Here is a 23,052-nt window from a genome sequence, read left to right on the forward strand (position 1 = left end):
AACAGGGATATCGCGAAGCTTCTTCTCTTCAGCAGGTTTAACCACATGGGCTAAGAACGCAATACACCTTTTCCGCATGAGCCTTCGGGCTTCGGCGCAAGACATAATCTTAAGACCACGGGAGGGTTTCTCGCCGTAGATATGAAGATCACCATTTTCTTGAGGTATGCGAATCATCTTCTTGGCGCAAATAACTTCGGCGCGATTATTCGAGAGCCAGTCCATACCAATGATAACATCAAAGCTTCCAAGAGGCATGGGGATGAGGTCGATTAGAAAATCGTTTTCGTTAAGGTTAAGCGTGCAATCTTTAATCACCGAGTTAATTAAAACAGTTTTGCCATTAGCCAATTTAACTGAAAAATTCTCTTTTAAATCGTTGCGCGGTCGCGCAAGCTTCTGCTCAAACGCGCGAGAAATAAAACTTCGATCGGCGCCAGTATCAAAAAGTACAGAAGCATAAAATCCGTTAAGCAAAAATGTACCATTAACTACGTCATTATTCGCTTGCGCTTGGTGCGCGGTTATGTTAAAAGCTCGTTCGCGCGTCACTTGGTTCGAAATCTGGTTCACCGGATTCGCTTGCGTAATCTGAACTTGTAGTCTCGGGCACGCGTTCCGGAAATGACTGGGATCACCGCAGTTGAAGCACGATCTGGGTCGTGGGTTTTGGTAGGTTGGTTGTGGGTTCTGCGGGTAGACGGGTGGTGTTGGCGCAATTGGATTGGCGGGAAGGACTCTACAGTTTTCTGCAAGGTGACCAGCGCGGCCACATCGGGTACAAAGTCGACATGGGACTTGAGGTGGGTGGTGGAGTCTACAGGTTGGGCAAAAGGGGTGGTTTCCTGTGTAAGGTTTCTTAGTTGGCGGGGCAGGGAGTGCTGGATTTGTTAAGGCATAGTTGTGGACTATAGGGGGAGTTGGGTAGGCTGATAGTGGGTTAGGCGCGTAAACTGGAGGTTGGTAGATGGGTTGCTGGACTATGGGCGGGCTGGTAAGCGCGTAAGCTTGTCTGCGCCTACGTTTCTGGTTATGGTTTGAGGGTTCAGGTTTGGTTTCTGTTGGTTCAGGGGCAGTCTTGGTGAGTTTGGTCTTCTCAGATCCTCGCAGGAACAGGGTTCCTGCCCTGACATGGTTGTCGCTGAGCACAGCGGCCAACTCGATAGCGTCAGAGAGGGTAACTGGGTTCCTGGCCCATACAGAATCTTGAATTTCCATGGGGAGACCCCCAAGGAATTTCTCTATGGCTCGGCGGGAAGGGGTAACAAGGTGAGGGACAAGCAGACTTAGTTCATGGAAACGCGTCGCGTACTCGCGCGCTTCGCCACTGTATTGCTTAAGATTCCAAAATTCCTCCTCCAGGCGCTTAACTTCGTTGGGAGGGCAGAATTCTCGCGTCAGAATTTCCTTGAATTCCTCCCATGTCATGCTAGAAGCAGCTTCTGCGCCACGCGCATGAGCTACTCCGTTCCACCATGTAAGCGCTCTAGATTCCAGGACACTGGAAGCATACAGGGTTCGTCTGTCTGAGGGGCATTGGGTGTGGAGGAAAGTGTTTTCTATTTTCTCAAGCCACTGGAGCATCACGGTGGCTCCTTCAAGACCTGTGAACTTTGGAGGGTTACCCGCGTTGAAGGATTTAATGTTGTAACCAGAGGTGTTGGTATTGTTTTGACTCAAAGCTTGGGCTATCGCGGTGGCCATTTCCTGGGAACGTTGCAGCGAACGTCTGCGCGCGGCTTCTTTCTTCTTGAGATGGCGACGAGATAGCGGAGGCATTCTATAAAAATTTTAATTTTAGTTAATATCTTGGTTTTAGCGCAAAGTATAACCTCGAAAAGCTTGGTTTCGCGGAGTCAGTTACTGTCAAAAGTTAAAGTAAAATAAATGACCCTAAATGCAGACTTAATAAAGGTAACAAATTCGAATCAAGAATCGACAATCCATGTATCACCATGACTTTCCGAATTCCCAATTTTAAATATACGAGCAAACGAGTATTGGAGATTGACGATTCATGTATCACCATGACTTTTCAATCCTCAATATAAAATATACCAGAAAATGAGTATTGGAGGTTGACAATTCATGTATCACCATGACTTTTCAAGTCTCCAACCTCAGAACATAATCGTAAATGGAAACTGAAAATCAACTATTCATGTATCACCATGACTTTTCGGATTTTCAAATCCAACAAACGAATATGTAAGAAAAATCAATAAAAATCGAAATTCAACAAAAATCGAAATATCGCGAAATAAAACATAAAATCATATACTGCGTCTGCGCAAGCATATTTATAAACAACGAGTAATTAACAATAAGCGCACAAACATGAGATTTCTCTCATGCGCGAGAAGGGACTCTTAGGTATTCTAGGCCGTTACGTCTAACCACCTATCCTAAAGTCACGGAGCTCTGATACCAATCTGTAACACCCCGACCAAAGGCGGATTATACATCGGGGCGCCACATATTGTTTCATTACTCGTGACACTATTTGGGTGTCAATATTTAATAAATATATTCATTCGCGCACGCGCAGGGTAAACACAATATAACATAAATCATCATAAATCAATATATTATAAATCATAATATTCGAACAGCAATAACTTGTCTTGATACATTTTAATCTAGGTCCAAAAGTAAAAACGTCCTACGTGTCCACAAGCTCCAAAACAGCTACTGCAAACCTGAACATGTGTTAAAATAAACGTCAAACACTTGCGTGTTGGTGAGAAATCAAGTTTAATAGATAATAATAGATAACAATAAATCTGCGCGCAACACGTGTATGTCTGGTTTTCAACAAGGGTGTAATCAGATCGGGATCAACTCTAAGATTCATAGACTGCCAGTGCTCACAATTGAGCTCACAAACAAGACAAACTGTGCATGTGTAAACAAAAGAGAAAATCATAAACGATAGTTCTCCCGTGTTCATCTAATGGTACCATGAGAACTGCAGAATAGACCGACAAGACGGTTAATGATCCACACATACAAATAAACAGCCAAGTCTACGTCCTCAACACATGGGATACTGCGCGACTAAAGTTCATAAACAAGTTTAAGACTCTAAGTTTGTATGAACACATGAACATCCCAAAACATTAAAAATAAAAAGGGATTAGGTACGAGATTACTCACTTGATAAACGATGCGGTGTAAGATAAAGCAAGAACCAACTTTAAACAAGCACAAGTTAACCTATAAATAAGATTATTGTTTTAATGATCTGTTTTAAGTCTTGATTATAAGTTAGCATAATTAATAAGTAAGTTATTATATATAATATATATACCGGAAAAGCAGGGCAGAACAGGGAGGAAGACGGAGGCAGAGAGGAGGCGGCAGAGAGAGCAAGGAGCAAGAGAGAGCAAGGAGCAAGAGAGAACATGAGAGATTAAGTGTTTTGTGTGTGTAGTGTTAGGAAAATATTATTATTATTTATAGAGAAACCCTAGGGAACACAATCCCTAGAAAAGGGGGAAAAGATCTCCAAAAAGTAAAAGATTCCAAAAGCAAAAGATATCAAAAGATATGGCAGCTGCAGGGGACAAGAGAAAAGCTGACAGGGGAACAGTAAACAGGCATGGGCGGGTCAGAAAAAGGTACTGGTCAAGCATGGAAAAAGCAAATCTCCAAAGATAATGTCAGTCACTTTTTCTACCAACCAATGGGGTTGGTGCGCATGCTGCGCCGAAAGTAACTTTTCAGACATAAAGCAGATTAGGTCAACAGCACAGAAGATAAGACAACACAAAAGCAAACGGCTAGATTCAACAGAAGAAAAGACTTAAGACATAGCGCGAGAAAGCTAAGGCGCACCGCGGGAAGAATCATATTTCTTAGCGCGCCGCGGGAGGAACTATAATTCTTAGCGCGCCGCGGGAAGAACTATAATTCTTCGCGCGTCAAGGGATGAACTACGATTCTTAGCGCGCTGCGAGAAGAACTACAAATCCTTAGCGCGTCGCGGGAAGAACTACCGTTCTTCGCGCGCTGCGAGAAGAATTACAATTCTTAGCGCGCTGCGAGAAGAGTTCGTCTCGCGTATCGCTGGAACAGATGGTCTTCACGCAGGCTTCCTCGAAAGGAGTCTGGCGCGTGGAGCTGCGCAGACAACCTTAGGCGGGAAGGAATAAAGGACAAGCAAAGAGTTAGAATAAAAAGAGAGAAACAAGGCTTAAGGGCGGGACGGCGACAAGAGGGAAAAGAAGGCGGAAAGAGAGAAGAAGAGGGACGGGACGGCGGAAAGAAAGAGAGAGAGGGGCGGGAAGGAAAATATATTATTATTATTAAAAGAAAAATATAAGTATAAATAAATTTTAAATCATAAAAGAAAAGATCGGGTCAGAGAAACGGGTACCTGGGTCGGGTCGGATCGGGGCAGATGTCACAGTCAGGACGAGGGGTAGGTATACTCAATGAACGAGAAGATGAAGTATCTACCTAGGGCGTGAAGGTCCTCCCCGGTCATGGGTAGATCTGAATGGAATAGAGGTAGGGTCAATCGGGGTTACCCGAATACGAGCAGTCTGCCGGACTCGTGCAGTAGCTGAAGTCGTCGGCGACAGGTGTATAGGTGGAGTGGGTAATCTGGCTACTCTAGCTAGTGAACGATACTGACTGTTAACTTCGCCTTGATCCCTACGTGGTGACCTGGGTGGATAACTATCGCATCTGTAACCGGATAGATCAGGCACATTCCTGGGTAGTTCTCTACATATAACTTCTTCTTCTACTTCTTCCTCCTCCTCCTCCGGTTCCTCTTCTGGGTCCTCCCCTTCTGGATCCTCCTCTTCTGGATCCTCCTCCTCTGCATCCTCCTCTGATTCTTCTTCGGGATCCTCCTCTACAGATATCACCGGTTCTTCTTCCGGTACGTAGCCGTTATTCCTTGACATGACTCTGCACAACGATTAGTTATAAGAATAATATCTATTGCTATGACTAACTATTGTTGAGGAGATTAATTAATTAAACCAAATTTAATATTAATTATATTAGAATATAATATTAGCTTTATCAAGATTTTAATTATTATTATTATTTAAATCAATATTGAATATAAATGAATATAATATTCATAGTAAAATGTATCATTATCAACAGTATCGTACATACAGATATTCATACACCTTGTTCCACATAAACACGTATGAGTGTTACATATATATATACTTGCCCATTACCTTTTATACACATATGTTGCCACTTTTACCAAACCACACGTTACGCGATTTCTCCCAGAATTCCCTCGTACAAGCAAGTCTGTTATTATGTTCCGGACCACAATAACTAACTTGCCCTACAAGTTCATCCCGACATCCATCAGTATATAATATTAATTTATTATTTAATTATTTCCAAGAGTTAATCGAGCCTACGGTTATATTTTAGGTACCCTAAGGGATAATCTAATCCTTTATAACCAATGGCTCTGATACCAACTTCTGTCACACCCCGACTAGCACAATGCGGAAGCGTAAAACGGGAATGTAACAGACACCTCTGATATCAATACATTGTTTATAAACAAACATTACAAACTAATTTACAATATATTACATTTCTTTGTTCTATCATTGTTTAACAGTCTAACGATACAAACAAAACTAGTTCGTTAACTATACATTCTTACTAATAACGCCCTTGCTTCTATTCACATAGCATCAACCATACACTTCAGGCAAGTAACAGATCACCCAATCATTCCGATTTAGGTACACCTGAAAAGCAGTTTAAAACGGGTCAACTACTAGAGTTGGTGAGTTTCACGAGTTTCAAAAAAACAGTAATGAGTGTTCACAAGTCAACACTTGTAATTATGAAATAAGTATGTATGTATGTAAATGATGTATGTGATGTAATTATGCTAAGCTACAGTGAAGCCTGGACTGTTCGTGCTGCGTGCCTCCATTTCCCACGCTCAATCAACCACTGTGGCTCCCCTTCCGCCCACAACATGCCCCGGTAGCTATGTCTAACACTACATAGCCTGTATGTTTAAATATGGTCATGTGCAAACGGCGCTATGTGACACGGCAACCAGGCCGATTCCGTTTGGGTTTGTCAAACCAATAGTACTATTCACAAGCCACCGGCTCGAAGTTAATCACTGTGATTGTGGGGACTTTCGTGTGTTAGCACTTAGATAATTCACATCATCACATGTTTCAGATAAGTATATAGATACAAGCAAACATGCTTTTCACCCCAAAAGTTCGTAAAACAGTTTAAAAGTGGGGTCATGAAACTCACGGTTTTGTAGATATTCCGTACTGTATCAACTCGTGGTTTGTTCAGTCCGCTATCAATAGTTCCTATAATTAATATTATAATAATATTAATATTTTAATATTATTATAATCTCAATACTAAACTGGGCTGTATAACTAATCTGGGTGTAGCTGGAACGCCCAGAAAGTGGCAATAGGCTTAGGTTGTGATGTTGTTCAATGTCTAATACTTAAAACTGAACTTGGCTCAGATTCCCGTTTTCCCAGCTGGACCAAGTTGTTCGTTTACGCGTTCAGAAAACAGTTATGGGAAAATAAGCTTAGGTAAATGTATTGGTTAATAAAATGATTAAGTTATAAAGAAAGATCACATACTGGGGTCCCGGATTAGCCACGGGGCCCGTTTCCGCTTATTCAGTTTGATTTGAGAAGAAACGCGCACAATCCACCCGGATTGTCCAGGTTTCTGTTCATTTTCACTTAACTAGTCCAAAAATATGATTTTTGATCACTCTTGGTGTTTTGATATTCCCGCAGATTCACTAGTCGCGAACTTGCCGGTTTTTATAAAAACTGAATTTGTTTAATATTCAATTTAGCATAATTAATTAATCGTTAATCATTAAATTATGAAAATTTAACCACTTATCAATTAAAATATTTAGATTTTTATAAAAATATTTCTGGAATTTATTTACTGATTTATTAATTTATAAAAATTCATTTTATCAGCTATATTTCGTCTGAAAATCGTCCGTTTACCCCAAACAATTTCCAAAAATTCACCAAAAATTCCTGAATACTCAAATCATGTTCCAAAACAACCTGTATTAATTCCAGAATGTAAAAAGCTCGTGCGATATTCTTTTCGGCCCAGATTCGGCTGTAAAAATTCACACGAACGCGAATAAACAAAATACCTTTAAACTTCTCCAAATGATCCCAAAATTCATATGTAACCAAAATACATCAAATCTGAGTTCCCAGAAAAATTTCATAATTTTTGAAGTATTTTAGCTATTTTTCCCAAATAAACGTCCAAATTCGGTAATAAATTCGCCAAATATTCTCGGATGGTCGAAAAATTACCAAATTTAAACAGGAACTCATTGACATGGTCCCTGATGTCCCTGAAAAATTTCAAGTCCTAAAAATATGCACATCACAACCTTAACCTAAATAGCCCGTAAGCGAGTGTGTCGGCATTACCTCAGCGGGTTTGGCTCGTTTCCGACCTTTTAATCAAGTTTTCAGGTTCTTGTGCTTCTAAGCAAGCTAGGTACAAGTCCTATATCACAAACCAAGCAATATTTCATCAACATAACAGCCCTTAAGTTAGGGTTTCGGCTAGTGCACAAAAACGAACTTTTGAACCATAAAAACGTCGTTTCAACCCTTTAATCCGTGTTTATGGCCAAAAAAATTATCAAAACAGGTTCCTTACATGTGTATGATCAAAACATGTTTATGGACCATTTTTAGGATTTTTACACGGTTAGGAATGATTTTTGGTAACCAAGACATGTTTTTATGGTATTAAACAAGTTCAAACAAGTAAAAAAGCTACTTATTTAAGCTCTTACCTTAGGGTTTTGGAAGTTTTCTGGCTGAAACAGAAGGGGTGTCCAGAGTTTTCCAAGAAATGATGTTAAAATGGCTTGAACCTAGTTTAAATGTGAAAGAATAAACAAGGGGGGGCTGCTGATTGCGATCGGACCATCATGGGCCCACCTTGGGCCCATTTTGGCCCAAGTTTCTGATTTCTCAAGCCCAAATACGAAAAGCCCGGTCCAAATTTAGTTCGGGTTCGGTTTTTGGCGCGAAAAACTTATCGGGTGCGTTAAACAACGCGAAAACGAGTGTTTTTCGGCTAGTTTTGTGTAAAATTATAAAAACATACTATATGTTTGTAAAAATCAAAAATATTTTCACGGATCGCTTAAAACATTTCAAATAAGTGTTTGGTAATTCTTTTTCGGCTTAACGGATGATACAATGCTTGGTTTGTAACTATCTTTCGCGTTTAATTCTATGGCGGGTGGTTAAACGAGCATGTTTTCGTTTAACTTGTTTGCTATCAAACTAAGACCATATTTCTAATATTTTAACTTGTATAGATCGTATATCACTTATAAATGGCCCCCCGAGATATCTGGGTCATAACCCGACCCGTTCGGTTAATCGTTCGCTTGTTACGCAAAATGCGTTTATTTGCTTAATCAGTAAATACGTACTGAGGTGTACCTTGTTTTGGCTCAAATGTCACATTAGTTCTAATGCATGATGAACAATTACCTGATAAATACCCGACATATATGGGTTGGGTGTGAGACCAATTTTATACCCGAGTAGTTACTTCCACTAAATTACCAATACTTTACCCAACATCCGAACCACTATCATCCCTACATGTAATTCATCAAATCTTTATAAAAAAATTTATAAGAATATGACAAACATCTAAGGGAGTCTTCTAATTTTGAATCCTGAATTTAAACTATCTTAGTATTTGAGTTTCTGACTGGTTTTGAAGCCTATGTTTTTGAGTTTGGTTCCTGAGTAAAATTATAAACTCGACCAAAACATGTTAGAATTTATTTAATTTAACGTAGATATAATTATATCATGCTAGTTTTTATCCCTCGTATTACGGGGTTGTTATACATTATTCGTTTATAATATTTATATACTTTTTTGAATTTTAGTTTATTTATTGTAAGAAAGTTAATAATATACTTAGGACTTGATGATAAAAGAGATTCACAAATAAATGAGATGTTATAACTTGGTTTAAAAGTTATTTGGGTTTGGTGAAACCAATGACCCGCTTATTTTTTTTACTATAAAAATGTTTATTAATTATAAATAATTTATTATTTTTAAAAGAAAATTCGAATACTAATTCTTAGTATATAATTTAATATCAAATATTTAACGAGATTAATTTTTAATTTAGCGAGATGTTATATCCTGTTTAAAAACTACCTAGATTTAATGGGACATAAACCCGTAAATTCTGATTAAATGCATAACAAGTCTTCATTTAGAAATAAAGAATTACGGAAGGCTTAATTCATATATATTTAAGATTATATTTATACCGCATAGATACATAAATTTAATCACCATCTCACCGGTAAGGTCGTAGTAACCTCCGCCTTCTTTCGATACATCCCAGGAACCACTTCACTCATAAGAAAAGAAACCCCATTTCGTTTCTTCTTGATCCAATTCCAATTGTAACAACAACCAGTCAGCGATGGCGCAGCTACTGAGCTCCTCCTTCACCCCCACCACCACCTCCCTCCGCCGCCAATCCCAACCCACCTCCACCTACACCTCCAGAAGACCCCACCAAATTCACGCCAAGATCCGCGAGATATTCATGCCCGCATTAAGCTCCACCATGACCGAAGGCAAGATCGTCTCCTGGATCAAATCCGAAGGCGACAAGCTCAACAAAGGCGAGTCCGTCGTCGTCGTCGAGTCCGATAAAGCCGACATGGACGTCGAGACCTTCTACGACGGCTACTTGGCCGCCATCATGGTCGAAGAAGGCGGTGTAGCGGCCGTAGGCTCCGCTATCGCACTCCTCGCCGAGACAGAGGACGAAATCGCCGTAGCTTTATCCAAAGCTAAGGACTCTTCGTCCTCTGCCTCCTCCCCCTCGCCCCCGAACCCGACTCCCGTGGAGTCCAAGACACCGGAACCCGCCCCACCCGTGCCACAGGTGCCCACACCTGTGGCCCGTCCGGTGGCTTTGACCCACCCGGCTTCGGATGGGGGCAAGAGGGTTGTGGCCTCGCCTTATGCCAAGAAGCTTGCAAAGGAGTTGAATGTGGATTTGAGTGGTGTGGTGGGGAGTGGGCCCATGGGCCAGGTTGTGGCCAAGGATGTTGAGGCTGCAGCGGTTGCTACTGCCGTTGGAGTAACAACCGCTGAGCCGAGTAAGCCCCAGCCAACCCCGTCAGGGGTTGAACTGGGTTCCGTTGTTCCGTTTACTACAATACAGGGCGCGGTTAGCAGGAACATGGTTGAGAGTCTTGCAGTGCCTACTTTTATAGTGGGTTACACAATTACCACCGATGCCCTTGATGCTCTCTACAAAAAGGTTTCGTTTTGATGCGTTTTATACAATTATGGTTTCAACATATGAATATAACATATATGTAATGTATGTGTATATTTGTTAGATTAAGCCGAAGGGTGTGACAATGACGGCATTGTTAGCAAAGGCCACCGCGCTTGCATTGGCCAAACACCCGGTTGTTAATTCGAGTTGTAGAGACGGGAAGAGCTTTACATACAACAGCAATATTAATGTTGCGGTTGCAGTGACGATTGACGGGGGATTGATTACGCCTGTTCTTCAGAATGCAGATAAGGTTGTTAACTGACTTCTGTAACACAGTCTTGATTTGTTTCACCGTCGTGGTGCGAGGCGTGTTTATATGTTTTATTGTTTGTTAAAGGTTGATATTTACTCGTTGTCACGAAAGTGGAAAGAGCTAGTGGATAAGGCCCGTGCAAAGCGGTTGCAACCCCACGAATACAACACAGGTATTACTTCTCTCAAATACCGAATAACATTGTAATTAGAGATGAAGAGAATTGCCTATATTAAAAGTGTCCAAATGAGTCAATGTGTTACACAATATATAGATGATTAATAGCCCTAGTCTAAGTGAAGCCCAGGGGACAATATTGTGTTAGGAACAAAAGGCACACACGAACAAGAAATCAAAGCGATAAAGAACACGAGAATTTTACGTGGTTCGGTTGCGGTGTACAACCTACGTCCACGGGGTAATTAGGTTTGTATTATTTTGGTGATGTATAATAACAAGTACAAGAGACTATTTATAGACCGCATATTAGGGCTACTCCCTTGCTAAACAAGCTAGAACCCAATTGGGCCCAATAGGGTTAGGGCCGGCTAAAAAAATAACCTCCCTAACTCCTTTAATATGCAGTTGTCTAAATGTGGGTCCGGGGATACCACATCGCCCAACAATCTCCCACTTGGTGTCTTCGGACCTAGAAATGCACCATCTCTTCTGTACTTCTGTAAATGAAAATCCCTCCTGATCTTCAAACCATCCTAATTACCCTTGTCTCCTCAACATTATTCCTGGAGACCAGCTGAAGCTATGCAAAGCTTCAGCTTATCCAGCACCACACACTTGGTAAACATATCAGCTGGATTTTTAGCACCTGGGATGTTCTTCAGACTGATTGTTCCTTCACTGATCAACCCCCTCACGAAGTGATATCTCATCCCTATATGCTTTGTCTTTCCGTGATACACTGGATTCTTTGCAAGTTTAACTGCACTCTCATTGTCACAGTACAATGAGTAGTCGGGTTGTTGTTTTCCTAATTCTTCAAGAAAAGTCTTCAACCAAACTAGTTCTTTGCTGGCCTCTGCAACAGCCATGTATTCTGCTTCTGTAGTTGACAGAGCCACACTTTTCTGAAGTCTAGACATCCAGCTAACTGCTGTCCCTCCCACTGTGAAAACATACCCGGTAGTGCTCTTGAACGTCCCTTTACAACCACCCAGATCAGCATCTGTGTAACCTCTGAGTATGGCATCCTTTTTTCTGAAACATAACCCCATCTTCTGAGTACCCTTCAAGTATCTAAGTATCCATTTGACAGCCTCCCAATGTTTTTCTCCTGGATCTGACATAAACCGACTAACAACCCCAACGGCATGAGCAACATCTGGTCGAGTGCAAACCATTGCATACATTAGACTCCCGACTGCTGATGCATATGGGACTTTGGTCATCTTCGATCTTTCTTCTTCAGTTTTAGGAGACTGATCTTTGGTGAGCTTCAAATGACTTCCCAATGGAGTATTCCTAGGCTTGGTTCTTTCATCATTCATCTTGAACCTTTCTAACACTTTCCCTATGTATTTTTCCTGGGATAGTGTTAGAGTACCTGCCTTCTTGTTTCTAGTGATGTTCATTCCCAGTATCTGTTTTGCTGCACCCAAGTCTTTCATTTCAAACTCTTGGGACATCTGTTTCTTCAACTTGCTTATTTCCTTCATATCAGATCCTGCAATCAACATATCATCAACATACAACAGTAATATGATATAAGAGTTGTTGAATTTCTTCAGATAACAACAATGATCCATCTGGCATCTTTTAAACCCCGACCTCTCCATGAAATTATCAAACTTCATGTACCACTGTCTAGGCGCCTGTTTCAGACCATACAAGCTCTTCTTTAGTTTGCAGACCCAATTTTCTTTCCCCACAACCCGAAACCCTTCAGGTTGCATCATATAAATGTCTTCTTCAAGATCACCGTGTAGAAATGCCGTTTTCACATCTAGTTGCTGTAGATGTAAATCTTCTGCTGCTACAAGACTTAAAACAAGTCTGATGGTAGTCCTTTTCACCACGGGAGAGAAGATTTCATCATAATCAACTCCTCTCTTTTGTTGAAAACCCTTGACCACTAAACGGGCTTTATATCGTTTAGACCCATCATGTTCTTCTTTGACCCTGAAGACCCATTTATTTTGCAACGCTCTCTTATCCTGCGGAAGCTTGACTAAGTCCCATGTCTTGTTCTTTTCTAGAGAGCTCATTTCATCCTTCATAGCATTCTCCCACTGGCGAGAATCCTTCATCTTGACTGCTTCAGAGTAGCTTTCGGGTTCACCGTTTTCTGTCAAAAGAATATAGTTAACTGAAGGATTGGAATGACCGGGACTATACCTTTCTGGCTGTTTAGTAACTCTGGTGGATCTCCTGACCCAATTTTCTGTCTGGTCAGGCTGTTGTGGGATCTCCTCGTCTTCAGACTCTGAACTCCCACTGTCAGAAGTTTCTTCTGACTCATTATTTCCACCAGCTTCAAACTCAGGAACTGTGTCGACTTCAGTTTCTGTAGCGGGTTCCTGAACCGGTTCGGGGATCGGTTCAGATCTCTGGTTTTCAATTTTGAATTCAACCTGTTGCTTCTGAACCCTAGAGTTTGGATTTATCACATCTTTGTACAACTCAGCCTCATTAAATGTAGCATGTTTGCTGCGGACTACTTTTCTGCTTTTCGAGTCCCAAAGCTTGTAGCCCATCTTGTCTGACCCGTAACCAATGAAAACATACTTCTTGGCTTTTGAATCTATCTTGTCAGCATTCGGATCTAGGTCATATGCACTGCACCCAAAAACCTTTAAGTGCTCATAATTAACTGCTTTCCCCTTCCATTCTTCTTGAGGTGTTTTGTAACCCAACGGAACTGATAGACCTCGGTTGATAAGATAGGCAGCAGTTTTAACAGCGTCTGCCCAGAACATTTTAGGGAGCCCTGCATTTATCCTCATACTTCTGGCTCTTTCATTTAACGTTCTATTCATCCTTTCTGCGACTCCATTTTGCTGAGGAGTACCTGGAACTGTATTTATCATCCGAATGCCATGCTCAGCACAAAAGCTAGTGAACTCTGAGCTAATGTACTCCCCTCCATTGTCTGACTTCAAGCACTTTACCTTCAGATCAGATTCAAGTTCAACAGCAGTTTTCCATTTCTTAAAAACATCAAATACTTCAAATTTATTTTTAAGAAAGTAAACCCATACCTTGCGTGTGGCGTCGTCTATGAAAGTCACATAGAATCTCGAGCCTCCCAAGGATTCAACACGTGTTGGTCCGAAAACATCTGAATGGATAAGCTCTAATTTCTGAGCTTTAGGTGCTTTCCCTGTCTTCACAAAAGATACCCTCTTCTTTTTTCCAAAAACACATGGTTCACAGAATTCAGATTCAACCCTTTTAAGATCTGGAAGCTTTCCTCTGGCGACAAGCATCTTCATGCCCTTCTCACTCATGTGGCCGAGTCGTTGATGCCACAACTTTGATAGACTCGGTCCACTCGTTACTGCATTAGCACTACCTGCAGAAACCTCAACCATATACAAAGTACCCCGTTTCTTTCCCTTGGCAATTACCATGCTACCCTTGACGACCTTCCATTGTCCTCCCCCGAATGTTACATCATAACCCTGGTCGTCTAATTGCCCAATGGAAATTAACATTTTTTTCAGTTTTGGAATTACCCTGACATCTTTCAATGTCCAAATTGTTCCAAAACTTGTTTTCAAGTCAATATCTCCCAACCCAGTAATTTCCAAGATTTGGTTATTAGCAAGACTTACAGTACCAAAATTGCCCCGTCTGAAATTCTTCATCTTTCTCGAGCTTGAGATAGCATGAAACGACGCACCTGAGTCCATAATCCAGGACTCGACTATATCCTCAATACAGCAGATCAATGCATCATCAGAATCTGATGCTGTTGAGGAGGCAACATTCACTTCTTTCTTGTCTCTGGGTGGTTCTGTACATTGACTTCTGAAATGACCATTCTCATTACAGTTCCAACACTTTATGTCGTTTCTTGTTTTTGAACTCCCCTTTCTGTCTCTTGATTTTGATCTTCCCCTGTTACTTACCCTCTTATCTTTCTTTCTACCTCTTCCCTCAGTACTTAGCAAAGTACTGGATGATTCACCTGCATTCTTTCTCCTGATATCCTCTCCTAGGATCAAGTCACGAATACCCTCGAACGTGAGTTTGGTGGTTCCGGCTGAACCACTAACGGCAGTGACTGTTCCTGACCAACTTTCAGGTAACGAGGACAATAATAGCAAAGCTTGCACTTCATCATCAAATTTAATATCAACAGATAATAACCGGGATATGATAGAATTGAACTCATTTATATGAGAGGTAACAGACGCACCTTCCCGCATACGCGTATTCACCAATTGTCTAATTAAGAATACTTTATTAGACGCGGAAGGTTTCTCGTACATGTTTGACAACGCGGTCATCAAACCCTTAGCAGTGGTCTCATTCACTATATTGAAAGCAACGTTCTTAGCCAACGTGCATCTGATGACTGCTAGGGCTTTCCTGTCTAGATCGGCCCATTCTTCATCCTTCATATTCTCGGGTTTTTGACCTCTCAAACATGGAAGCAAATCTTTCTGGCATAACAAGTCCTCGACTTGCATCTTCCACCATCCAAAATCCTGCCCATCAAACTTCTCGATTCTGATCTTACCGTCCTCAGTCATTATCTTTACCGAGTTTCTAACGGAAGCAACCTGCAATACTGATCAGAACTGTTTGACCTCTTCTGGTCAAAAGACAGATTGTACTGTAGCGCGCACTGTTCACACGCCGGAAACACTGTAGCGGCGGCTAGGGTTTCTGATTAGGGTTTGGTGGCGACTGGCGGCTGGGGTTTATAGTGTGATCCTTGCTCTGATACCAGTTGTTAGGAACAAAAGGCACACACGAACAAGAAATCAAAGCGATAAAGAACACGAGAATTTTACGTGGTTCGGTTGCGGTGTACAACCTACGTCCACGGGGTAATTAGGTTTGTATTATTTTGGTGATGTATAATAACAAGTACAAGAGACTATTTATAGACCGCATATTAGGGCTACTCCCTTGCTAAACAAGCTAGAACCCAATTGGGCCCAATAGGGTTAGGGCCGGCTAAAAAAATAACCTCCCTAACTCCTTTAATATGCAGTTGTCTAAATGTGGGTCCGGGGATACCACATCGCCCAACATATTGGGACTAATATTATGTTCATATTCTAACACTCCCGAAGTTATACAGATATAGATATTTGATTATGTAGGGAATATTAAGTATTTTTAAAAATATTTTCCGTATATGGTTTTATAACTTCAATTTAAAAGCGTGATACTCGATTTCAATATTTTGCAGGTACATTTACTCTTTCCAATCTTGGAATGTTTGGTGTTGACCGCTTTGATGCCATCTTGCCACCCGGGACCGTGAGTTCTCGTATCCAATGTTTCAAACTCTTTGCATATTGTAATACACTTATTTTTAACCAATTTGTGACCATGTTTGTGCAGGGTGCAATCATGGCGGTTGGTGCATCTGAACCCACAGTTGTTGCCACCAAGGATGGCCGAATCGGCATGAAGACCCAGATGCAGGTATGTATTGTCACAGTTATACTTACATAAAACTGTTTCTAATAATTATTTATAAAATCCCGCCAGTAGATAGAGGTGGCAAAACGGGCGAGTCGGTTAAATGGGCCAAAATTGTAAATTAAGAGAGTGGTGTATATATATACAGGTAAATGTCACAGCTGATCATCGGGTTATATATGGGGCGGATCTTGCTCAATTTTTGCAGACACTAGCAAAGATTATTGAGGATCCTAAAGACCTGACATTCTAGTTAAACTCGGGTCCGTTCTTTTTCCAAATTTATTGGGAAATAACATGAGCAGATTTTTAAACAATCCTAAACTATGTATGTTTTGTGAAATTTCAGACTAATTATGTTTTGTTATAATTATATCTTCAATGAAGCTCAATTTTTCATATTTGCTTCTTGTTCATCATTAAGACGATGAATGTGACAACTCTGTTTGCATTATACGAAAAGCCATTATGTTTGACATGCGAAATTAGGTGTCCTGGATGAATCCATCATGTTTGGGGTTTGAAAGGGCTGAGCCCGGGCTCATCTAAGCTTGAGTATGGTGTGTTTAACTTAAGAGAGCTCGAGCTCGAGCTCGGCTCATCTAGAATTCTGTTCTAAAGCTTAAATATTTTATTTATAAATTTTTCTACATATTTTTGTCCTACATACTTATAAATATTTCTTTTATTATAGTTTTATGTATAATAACATGTTCATGTACATATATAAATAATAAGCCTGTTGGTTCGAGATCGAGCTCATTTATTAATGAGCGCCGATATACGCTTGAGCTCTTGTGTGCTCGGCAATTCGAGATTTTACTGAGTCAAGCTCGGGTAGCTCGGCTCGTTTGCATCCATACTCATTGTAAAGTCTATTCAGGAGCATAGTCTTAGCCAGTTCCGTCTAAAACGGACCTTGAATTGGCCAAAACTTTCTCTACCTTTTAATCTTGAAAAATTATAAATATATAACATAGTTTTTTCATATTTGAAACACAATATATTTTCTACAATACGAAAACCCTGGTGTTTCAACTTTCAATATACACACTTATATATAGCGTATATAAGGTAGCTTATTACAAAAACCAATTTGAGATATAAATATGCAAAACTATATATATTTCTGTACATATGTTTCACCTATGATATATAGAGAACGATAGTGAGATGAGAAACTGTTAACATGTCACCCAGACATGGTTTCTTCAGATCAAGAATGAACCATGTTCATTCCATAGAGAAAAAGCCTGAAAACACCAGCATCTCGGCTTAGTTTCTCGTGTTAAGGAGCATATGTATCACGCTCCTCATATCGGGCCTTGATTCAGGGGAGTCACTGACACAGGCTAAAGCAACCTTTAGGACGGCTAACATCTGGTCTTTAACGGCCGGTGATGTCCAACGAACCGTGGAGTCAAGTATTTGGTCAATGTTGCGTTTTTCTTTCGATTTGGTAGACACCCACTTGGCTAATTCAGATCCTTCACTAATCGCAGTCTTCCCGGTCAACAGTTCAAGCAATATCACCCCAAAACTATACACATTTCCAGCCATTGTCACTCTCATCGTGTAAGCGTATTCTGAAACCCAAAAACATAATAAATTTAGAATTCACAAACTAAATCGACCCATTCATAAGTAGATATACTACACGGGCCGTGTTCACAGGTTGCACAGACACGAAAATCGTGTCAGACACATGAATCCGATCACGACACGAATATTCGTTGGTTGGCACAAACACGACTAACCAATTTTTGCTATTTTATTATTTTTTGTATTTCAGAAATTATACATTTTTAACAAAAATACAAACATGTATAAAACAATTATGTTTAAATTATGAAACTTGATGTCAACTTTTTTTTTGTTGGCTTATAAAATACATGTGACGTAAAACACAAATTTAAAAACAATCAGAAAATAAACGGGCCAACCCGTGAAATCACCTGGTTGACCTAAACACGACCTGTTTAGCAAAATGTTCAAGCGGGACCTGAAACTGACCTAGACCTGTTTAGACTAAACCCGAACCTGCGAGCTTCGTGTTGGTTAGAGCACGTTGTGAGTTGTGACCCTACGAAATTCATGTTTTTTTTTCCTAAAACGACCCGTTCTGATGCAGCATAATTGATGTTTTTTAAATAACGGCCCTGTTTGACCCCGCCAAACTGACATTTTTTATAAAACGGCCCATTTTTACTAGCGGCCAAACTGACGTTTTTAAATGCTAGTTTTGGCATGAACTCATTTTGACATGAACCCCTATTGACCCCAACCCATTTTGCCCAGTCACCCAACCCGACCCACCTGTTTTGCCAAGCATATTCACACCCCTATGACATAAACAAGAAAGTATACCTGGAGGAACATAACCAACAGAACCCGCAACATCAGAAAGGTTTCCCGTACTCTTCGAGGGATCAATCACTTTATAAAGCTCTATATCTCCAATCCGAGGCTCATTCAACGACTTTAGCATAACTGCTTTACTGGAAAGATCGAGTAGGAGAATCGGGCCGGTGGGCAATCCATGGAGATAAGCCAGTCCGTTAGCAACTCCAAGCGCAATACTGTATCGGTTGGTCCAATCCAAGCAACTTCCTAAGCTCCCCTGAAGAACATCAAAAAGAGTCCCTTTTTCGCTAAACTCATACAACAAATACGCGCTATCCACAGTCAACGTGTACGCAAGCGGGACCAAGACATTCGAATTCCTCAACCTCCCAATGGTCTCAAGCTCATTTTCAAGCAAATCATGTCTGCCGAGTTGGAATATTTTGGCACTCGGGTCAACCCTTTTGACAAAGTAAGTCATACCCGATGGCATGACTGCTTTGTAATATGTCGAGAACCGTGTCTTTACAACAAGACTCGAGAGTTGACCCATGCACTCCATCACCTTGTCGAAATCAATATTCGTTCTGTGTATCACGTTTAAAGTCAACAGCTGGGTTTTGATCACCTGAAGCGGAGGCGGAGGTTGACTTTCATCATCGTCGACCCGATGAATCTTCCGGGAAACTATAACCGCGACCACTATAAGTATCATAAGTGCAACAACAGCTGCAATCGAAGCCGCAACAATTGCCATAGACACAGTATTATCTTTCTTCTGATCTGGAGACAGGTTTGATGTTGTATTTGACAAATTTATATTCCCTTCATAAGAAAATATAACATTTGTACTAATCTGAGGAACCGAACCGGATAGCTGATTGTTGGAAAGTAGTATCTGGGTCAAGCTTCTCATTCCAGTCAAGAAACTTGGAATAATACCTGAGAATTGGTTGTTTGAAAGATCCAAGATTTCAAGTGATTGTATTCTGGAAATAGATTCGGGTATCGGGCCATTAAAGTTGTTTCTACTGAGATTTAATGCAATCTGCAACTTAATGGGTAGATTCCTTATAACACCGCTGAGTTGGTTGCTCCCAAGTTGAAGCTCCAACAGCGAACCCAAATCACCAAACGAGTCGGGAATTTGACCACTCAGATTGTTAGCTTGTAAGTCAAGATTAAGCAACTTCTGCAAGTTTGAAAGTGAAGGCGGGATGGAACCAGACAACGAGTTCGAGCTCATGTTTAGCTTCACAAGAATCCGTAACTCACCGAATTCACTCGGGATCTCTCCTGTCAGATTGTTGTGATCAAGCTGAAGACCTTGTAATTTATTGAGACCACCCAACTCGTGAGGAATATTACCAGTAAGTTTGTTGTGTGACAGGTCCAAAAGTGATAAATTTTTGCATAATCTCAACTCGGACGGGATCATCCCGGTTAATCCGTTGCAACCAACTTCTAAATAAGCTAATGATGGAACATCAGTCGCGAATGACCACACGGGTATCTGCCCGGTTAACCGATTATTACCTAACCTCAGCCTAACTAAACTTTTCGACACGTTTGAAGGTATAGAACCCTCTAAATTATTAACCGATAAATCGAGAGTCACCAGATTGGGGTGTGACAAAAGGTCACTCGGGAGCGGCCCGTTTAAGTTATTATAACTGAGGTCTAAATTACTAAGATAATCAGTAATTCCAAGTGGGGCTGAACCAGTAAACCCGTTATAATTCGCAGAAAAGCGTTTCAAAGTAGTGATTCGCGCGAGGGACTGTGGGATTTCGCCAGTGAGATTGTTTGAAGACAGAATCAACTGTTGTAAACCGGACAGTTGACCGATCCCAGAAGGAATTGACCCGCTGAGGGTATTTGCTGAGAGAACCAACTGTTGGAGTTTCGACAGTTGACCGATGGCATCAGGAATTGGCCCGGTGAGTCGATTGTAACTCAGATCAAGTACGGTAAGAGCACGCAGTTGAGTATACTGTTCAGGGATAGTACCCTGAAAAGAGTTATGGGAAAGGTCTAAACGTTCTAAAGAAGTCTGAAAAGTGGGCAACGAGCCGGTTATGTAGTTGTTGCTAAAGTTCGAAACCTTCAAACTACCGCAAGAAGACGACAACAATGGAGGGGCGATTGAAGTGAGTTTATTATATGAGAGATCAAGGAGTTGCAGGGTTTCAATTTGGCAAACAAGGGAAGACCAAGAAGAATCGGAGAGAGAAAAAGAGGACCAAGAAGAATCGGAGAGAGCGAAAGAGGAGAAAGAAAGCTCGGTGATGGAGGAATTGTTACATGTGACGCCTGTCCAAGAACATGGGTTTGCCAAGTTTAGTGAAGAATTAGAGTTCCATTTGGGTATGAGTTTTTGGAGGTTGTTCATGGTGGTTATTTGAGAAGGTGGTAGCTGAGAATAAGCATGGTGGAAGAAGAAGAAGAAGAAGAAGAAGAGGGGTATATGCCTGCTGCTCATATTAATGTAATGGTGGTTGATGTTGGAAGGTGAGTAGTTGAATGAAGTTGAAGTTGGTTTATGGTTAAGAAGAGGAGGTGTGGAATGAAGATGTGGTTACATTACATAAGCTGAGTCAACTGAGTTGACGGGGAAGACGACCGGAGAAATTCTGAATGGCGTGTGGAAAATGCCACTGGAATGAATTTAGAGCTACTACGACTTGTTCAAACAAGGATATTATTATTATTATTATTATTATATTCAACCAACTTTATTTGGTTTATTATGTGGTTGTTAGACGGGGAGTGTTTGCGGGTTGTCGGGTTGATAGATAACGTAAGCAGTAAGACACATGAGTATGAATTTCGTGAGTAGATACAAAAACTACGGTGCTGTTTGTTTTTTCAGAGGTAAAATCTCTGCATTCTATGAACCACATCTGTAGAATAAGAGGTGGACCAAACCTCTACATTCGGTAATAAGAAAACTGTTTGCTTTTAACATCCATACTCTTATGAATTTAATGTTAAGTCCGTGCAGTCTTAGAAAACCACACACTTAGTGTTTATATAACTCAAAACAAGCATGTAACTATAAGAATAATGTGTGGTGTTTTAAAATCAAATCAGTTATCAAACCATTCACACAAATCAACACTCAGTGATAAGCCCACTCTATGAAGTGAAAACATAAGTTAAAAACATAAGTATTGTTAACTGTTTATGTATTTTTTTTAATAAATTGTATTTTATGTATTTGTGAACATTTTTTTTCTTCTCTATTTAAGTTTAATTTCTATTTAAAATTTGATGAAACTTATTTAAACTTTTTTAATTATAAGAGTATTTAAAAATATTTGATTACATTTGTTAAGATATAAACTTACATAAATCAAATAATAAACTCACATAAATCAAATAATAATAATAATAATTACTACCTAATCACCAATACCAAGCCCCAGTCAAGCCCCTCCTGTTACAACCTTTTTGGGTATTTGTGGGTGAAGAACAGTATGTTAACGTATCGTTTATGTGGCAACACTTTTCTTTTTCACCCAAGCCTTCAATCAAGCCCCAAAACATATAGCCTAACGATTTACTAACCGGGTTTGGCTAAAAATTGAGATCTAAATCTATTCATTTTGCTTTTATAAAAGATATAAAGAAGCATCATTGGCTTTTCTCTTACATTTCCGATGTTTTCGTCTTTGAAGTTGTTTTGGTCCTTTGGACTTATATACCTTTTTTCTTTTATTTATTTATTTACTATTATTATTATTCTAAAATTGTGCTTTGCAAGTTGGCACTTGGCACTCCTTTTCCATTTTTGCAAGTTGGCACTTTTTTCCATTTTGCGTTCGTCATGTTTTCCATTTATTTGGACTCTCTCTTCATTTTTCGTGTATAAGTGTTCATTTAAAAGTATCAAAAGACTTTATCTTCATTTTTCCATTTGCAATCTCTTCTCACCTCTTATATCCTTATCAATCTTGTCGGAGAGTAAAATCGTCGAAAAGAAAACCAACCAACTAGGTTTTCTTTTCTATAGTACTGCCAATCTGCATGACATAAATGCCACCGTTGTGTTTTAAGCATAAAAATTAAAGCTTCTACAAGTACAGATACACCTAATACATCGAAACTCATTGCCCATGTATATGATAAACCATTTTCTATCCTCCTTATACCCTAATTGTTGTTACTTTTGTTTTCATCATCAATTCATCACTGTCTATTATCTTTTCAATCTCTCTAAAATCTTTATACGTATGAGGTTGAATCTCCAATCAATACCACATCCTATCCCTAGTGGTGATTGAACCTCGTTAGAGTTGTTTCTAACTCGGTTCAACCAATAACCCATTTCACTGGTTAAACATGGATTTAATATAATTGTCACTTGAATTGAGTACATTTTGAATCACAATTAGGGATTTTGCCAGTTTTGTGGATTTGATGTTAGTCGAATATGAGCTACTTTGCAA

The 23,052-nt window shown here is 40.2% G+C and overlaps 2 protein-coding genes across 2 annotated transcripts; one reads left to right on the plus strand and one right to left on the minus strand.

The window, feature by feature from the left end:
* The first annotated feature begins 9,510 nt into the window (after nucleotides 1-9,510).
* On the plus strand, nucleotides 9,511-16,648 carry LOC143542521 (dihydrolipoyllysine-residue acetyltransferase component 5 of pyruvate dehydrogenase complex, chloroplastic-like). The gene is made up of 6 exons (XM_077035089.1): nucleotides 9,511-10,362; nucleotides 10,445-10,636; nucleotides 10,724-10,811; nucleotides 16,023-16,093; nucleotides 16,178-16,261; nucleotides 16,407-16,648. Exons 1-6 carry the CDS (start codon nucleotides 9,511-9,513, stop codon nucleotides 16,509-16,511), a joined length of 1,392 nt encoding a protein of 463 aa, XP_076891204.1. The 3' UTR covers nucleotides 16,512-16,648.
* An 885-nt stretch (nucleotides 16,649-17,533) lies between these two features.
* On the minus strand, nucleotides 17,534-21,083 carry LOC143542542 (uncharacterized). The gene is made up of 2 exons (XM_077035107.1): nucleotides 18,626-21,083; nucleotides 17,534-17,844 (listed from the first exon to the last, which is right to left on the minus strand). Exons 1-2 carry the CDS (start codon nucleotides 21,081-21,083, stop codon nucleotides 17,534-17,536), a joined length of 2,769 nt encoding a protein of 922 aa, XP_076891222.1.
* Between the last annotated feature and the right edge of the window lie 1,969 nt (nucleotides 21,084-23,052).

This window comes from Bidens hawaiensis, unplaced genomic scaffold (assembly GCF_021521415.1).
Source record: "Bidens hawaiensis isolate Kalapana, Puna unplaced genomic scaffold, B.hawaiensis_p1.1 tig00012897_1, whole genome shotgun sequence".
Classification (NCBI taxonomy): domain Eukaryota; kingdom Viridiplantae; phylum Streptophyta; class Magnoliopsida; order Asterales; family Asteraceae; genus Bidens; species Bidens hawaiensis.